Source organism: Triticum dicoccoides, chromosome 3B, assembly GCF_002162155.2.
Source record: "Triticum dicoccoides isolate Atlit2015 ecotype Zavitan chromosome 3B, WEW_v2.0, whole genome shotgun sequence".
In the NCBI taxonomy this organism is placed as follows: domain Eukaryota; kingdom Viridiplantae; phylum Streptophyta; class Magnoliopsida; order Poales; family Poaceae; genus Triticum; species Triticum dicoccoides.
The window spans coordinates 476351643-476356207 of record NC_041385.1 but is presented as its reverse complement, the minus strand read 5'-3'; the positions used below and the strand labels follow the sequence as shown (position 1 = coordinate 476356207).

At 54.3% G+C, this 4565-nt stretch overlaps 2 protein-coding genes across 3 annotated transcripts in view; both read left to right on the top strand.

Moving 5' to 3' along the window:
- Positions 1-2905, top strand: part of LOC119281420 (chaperone protein dnaJ 10-like) — a 7925-nt gene extending 5020 nt beyond the window's left edge. For both annotated transcript variants that reach the window (XM_037561939.1, XM_037561941.1), the window contains one exon: positions 2572-2905. In XM_037561939.1, coding sequence (XP_037417836.1) covers positions 2572-2649 — 78 coding nt within the window. In that variant the 3' untranslated portion in view covers positions 2650-2905. The remainder of the gene's footprint in view (positions 1-2571) is intronic.
- Positions 2906-3138: 233 nt separating this feature from the next.
- Positions 3139-4136, top strand: LOC119281419 (dehydrin Rab25-like). Its single transcript, XM_037561938.1, has 2 exons — positions 3139-3615; positions 3743-4136. The coding sequence occupies exons 1-2, from the start codon at positions 3160-3162 to the stop codon at positions 3938-3940; spliced, it is 654 nt and encodes a 217-aa protein (XP_037417835.1). The 5' UTR covers positions 3139-3159; the 3' UTR covers positions 3941-4136.
- Positions 4137-4565: the final 429 nt, after the last annotated feature.

Below are 4565 nucleotides of genomic sequence, written 5' to 3'. Positions count from 1 at the left end.
TATGAAGGGGAAGGAAGGGGAGAGGCGGCTCACGATCTGGCGGCAGCGACGGGGACGGAGGGGCAACTCAGCTCTATATGTGGCTTGTATTTCGTTCTTTAAGAAGAGTGGTTTCCACATGATACTTTCCTAGGATGACATATTTTTCATTGTGAGCTCTTGTCCGTTTCCTCTAATGGATGAGGCAAAGTTGTTGCCTCCGTTTCAAAATAGAATAAAATACATCACATGTGTAAGGATCAATGTATGACTGTGAAGAAGCTTGCCTTTCAAATAAACCATTTCACAATTATTTCACTGTTGGAAACTAGTTCAAAACTATTTTTGTTGCTTAAAAAAATATTTTTGCCTTCTACTTGCATCGCTCCATATACTTCAAGCAAACACGTGTTCACGACAGATTTATGTGCACACGCTGGAAGTTTGGAATTGAGCTATGTGTATTGTACTCCTTCGTCTTAAAATAAGTGTCTCAACTTTAGTACTCCCTCCGTTTTTATTTAATCCGCATATTAGTTTAGGTCAAAGTCAAGCTTTGGAAAAAACAGTTTACATCTTTCCATTTAAAATGGGCGCTCCCGCGGGCGTCCCCAGGAGACAACCCTAGTGCCGCCGCCCCCGTCTCCTCGCCCCGCCCCCCATCCCTCACCGCCGCCGGTGGCGTCGCCGGCCAAAGGTCGCGTGGCGCAGGCGGCGCGGGGCGTCTTCCTCCCACACGCAGGTGACGGGCGGCGCGGGGCGCCCTCCCCTGCTCGGTGGCGCCGGGCGTCGGTCGGCCGCTGCTCTGTTTTCCTCCCTCCTCCCGGCGACCTGGTGGACTGCCGGCGCTCCCTCCTCCCCTCCTCCCCCTCCTCCTTGGCTCGTGGGGGCTGGAGGCCCGGGGGCGTGCTGGCGGCGGATCTGGCACCCCCTGCCCAGATCCGGCTGGTGGTGGTGGTTGGCGGTGTCAGGGGTGGCCGGTGGCCCTTCCAAGGTGGTGGCGCTGCAACTGGTCCTCGTTCTGCTCCGGTGGGGTGGCGGGGCATCGGTTGCTCCTGGCCAGGGCGTGGAGACGCAGGTGGTGTGGTGGTGGTTGACGCTCTTGGCGGCCTTCCTCGGCGGCTGGGTGCGGTCGATCCGGCGGCCCTCGCCGGCGGACGGGTGGTTGCCTCTTCCTCGCAGGTTCTGGCCGGAGGCCGTGGTAGGGCGTCAGGGGTGACGCAGGGGAGGCTGCTGGAGGGACGGGTAGACCGACTACCTGTCACCGGCGCAGGGGTGCGCCGGTCCGGACGAGCTCCGCTCCCCCTGCCTCCTTGCCGCTGTAGTTGTTCGGGGCGGGTCGGTCACCGGCAGTTCTGATGGTGCTTGGGGTTTATCGGTCGGCTCAAAGCTCGTGCCTTTGATGGTCTCCGAAGTGTCTGGATGCAAGGCGGCGGCCTTGGTGGCGGGAGCTGCTGGCTCGTGGGCGGAGCTCGTGGCTCGGGCGCTGACGGGCTTGCTGTCATGGCCACGTGGGCGGCATGGGGGTGGGCCTTCGAAGATCTCGGTGGTGGTGCAGCCGACACTCTCATGTAGGGCCGTACCTTGGACGGAGGCTGAGGGTGGTGGCCGGGGTGAAAACCTCGTCTGGCTCGGAGCCAGACCGATGGCGGCGGCGTCCATCCGTCGTTCCCTTCTTGAAGGCACCATCGCGGTAACCCTGTGTCCTTCGTGTTACTCCGGGTGAAAGCCTTCGGTGCCGTTTCTTTCTTGGAAGCACCGCTTTGGAGTCCCTGGTTCGTCGAGTTACAGTTTCATCTCCTCGCGATGACTCGTTCACGGTGGAGAGCTCTTTAGACCCTTAGCTATGCTCTTCTGCCTACTTGTTGTTTGCTTTGGGGTGTTTAGAGTAGCGTTGTTGTTCGTCAGCTCCCTTGTATCTGCCTTGGGTGTGTGTGGTGTCGGGTGGTTTGCATCATGTATGTCGATCGTTACTTTATATATAAAACGGGGCGAAAGCCTTTTTCGGAAAGTCAAGCTTTGTAAATTTTGACAAAGTTTATGAACAAAAATATCAACATATACAATAACAACTCAATACCATTAGATTTATTATCGAATGTACTTTCACACCATATAGATTTGTTATGGTAAATGTTTATATTATTTTCTATAAACTTGATAAAACTTGACGAAGTTTGATTTCAGTCAACTATAATATATAGAGTAAACAAAAACAGAAAGAGTACGAGGGAGTATGTGTTTTTGGCCTTTCAGTGCTCTTCTGAATTGTTTTATTAAGGGTCAACCTTATTGGTTTTTGGAGTTTATTTAGGTATCAAAACAAATGCAGATTAGTCGAGGAGCACACCGTTCTTGAGTTATTAGCGCTACTCTTAATTATTCCCTCCGTTTTTAAACATAAGACCTTTTACAGATTTCACAATGAACTATATACAAACGGAGGGGTAGCATCTAATCCTTTTAGTCCTCAGTTTTGGTTTTTTACACTTAGCTCAGTGTGCTTATCTCTTAGTTTTAATATGGTATAGGTAGCAAAATCACACTACCGAATAATTTGAAATTACATCATCATTTCCCATGTAAAACCAGGGCGCGAAATCACCCTACCATCGCGAGAACAGCCTGCGTGTCGAATGTCGCACGGCGGAAGAGACGCCGTCGAACTGATCGGGATGGATCCTGTGCCACCAGCAACAGCCCACGGCCGAGGCTTTTCCCCGGAGCACCGTCGAGAGTCCATGGCGGTTCTTTCTTGTGATCTGTATAAACGCGAGGCATCAGGTCGATTCAGGACATCTCGTTGTGGTAGTACTAATAATACTTCAGGCACTGTCTATTGATCTGATCAGAAAAATATCAGCTATGGCTGCGATCTGAACTCGAACCGATGGCATGTATACTCCAGCATAATGCGTACAACCAACTTCGGATATTTTGCGACGTGCTCTTTTAATTGTTCAGCCGGTGCTTCCTCCCAGGTCGGTCCAAAACGTGGCACGCCCGGAGAATACGTGTCGTTCTCATCAGGTAGACGGTGAACTCGTGGCGGCATGCATGCAACGTGGCGTCCCTGCACTTATCGCCCTACAGAGGTGCTCCTCGTACATATACGTGGTGTCGTGGACCATGGTGCCACACTGACTCGCAAGCCACCGACCCAAATTGTGAGAGCATCTAATGGCGGAGTACGGTGGAGAGTACGGGCACCCGTACCCGCGTGTCGACGAGTACGGCAACCCAGTGCCGCCGGTCGACCAGTACGGCAACCCCATCCCGAGGGAACCGGGCCAGGTTCCGGCGTACAGCTCGGGGGGCGCCTCTCCGTCCTATGGCTCTGCCGGCGCGGTGACGTCGGCCGACTATGGCGCGGGTGTCACGCCGGGCTACGGCCTGAGCGGCGCCGTGCACCCACACGAGAGCGTGGTAGGCGGTGCCGTTTCCCCGTCCGGCGCGGCGCACACGCACGAGGGCGCGCTAAGCGGCGGCCTCGCCCCTGGCGAGACAACTGCATACGCTTATGAGGGCATGGTCGGCAGGGGCATCAGCACGGGCGACCAGATCCAGCCCACCAAAGAGGGGCACACGACACTGGGCGAGACTTTGCGGCGCTCCTCCAGCTCTAGCTCCAGCTCGGTACTTTCATCTTCGCTCGTTTAATTTGTCAGACATATGGGGCTTGATTCGGTTGTAGGACGACGCGTACTACTTGACTCACTATAACTGGCTAATGGCGTAATGGTTTACGTGTGGTGTGGTGCAGTCGTCCGAGGATGACGGGCAAGGCGGGAGGCAGAGGAAGAAGAAGAGCATGAAGGAGAAGATAAAGGAGAAGCTCCCGGGCAACCACAAGCAGGAGGAGCACAAGGCCGGGCACACGGTGCCGGCGGCTGGGACAGGGACGCACGAGAAGAAGGGCATCATGGAGAAGATCAAGGAGAAGCTCCCTGGACACCACTGAGCAACGTTAACGTGTGCACTGCACGCCTCAGTTTCGCTTTCTTGGACCATGTACGACTTATGTACGACCTAAATGATCACTCGCTCGTGTATAATGAGCTCGCTAGCCTTATGTATAATGATCGAGGGTATTTCCTTCTGCCTTCTTCGTGTATGATCGGTGTTGATAGGTTGTACGAGCTAGATTTGGGGTCGTTTGAGTTGGTGTATGGCTAATGTCTGTGCTACTGGACAAGTCGAGTTCTTTCCTTCCTCACAAGGAAAAGTCTTTCCTCCCTCTGACGCTGCGGCCGGTTCGCCTCACCTCCGACCTCCTTTGGGCCATGGAGGTGCAGAGGGGGCGGGAGGACCTCGTTCTCGTGTTAGGTTCATTGTCTTGGATGGTGCTGCGGGAGGACCTCGTTCTCGTGTTAGGTTCATTGTCTTGGATGGTGCTGTGTGACGACGGTGATGTCCGAAAGTAAGAATAATGTCTCATGTTCTATCCCGTTCCGATGACAGTCAAGGCCAAGCGTTCAAGGGCAACTCCGGTGGCGACTTGGGCTCCTAGCGCACGCGCCAAGGCCAAGCTTGGGACATGACCTTTCTGAAAAGTGCCAAGCTCCGTACTGCTGACAAAAACATGG

What these genes read in the sequence shown, in the direction of transcription:
- LOC119281419 (XM_037561938.1), top strand. Translation starts at nt 3,160, where the DNA reads ATGGCGGAGTACGGTGGAGAGTACGGGCACCCGTACCCGCGTGTCGAC. An exon ending in CCAGCTCTAGCTCCAGCTCG is followed by an intron (nt 3,616 to 3,742) that starts GTACTTTCATCT and finishes GGTGTGGTGCAG; the next exon opens with TCGTCCGAGGATGACGGGCA.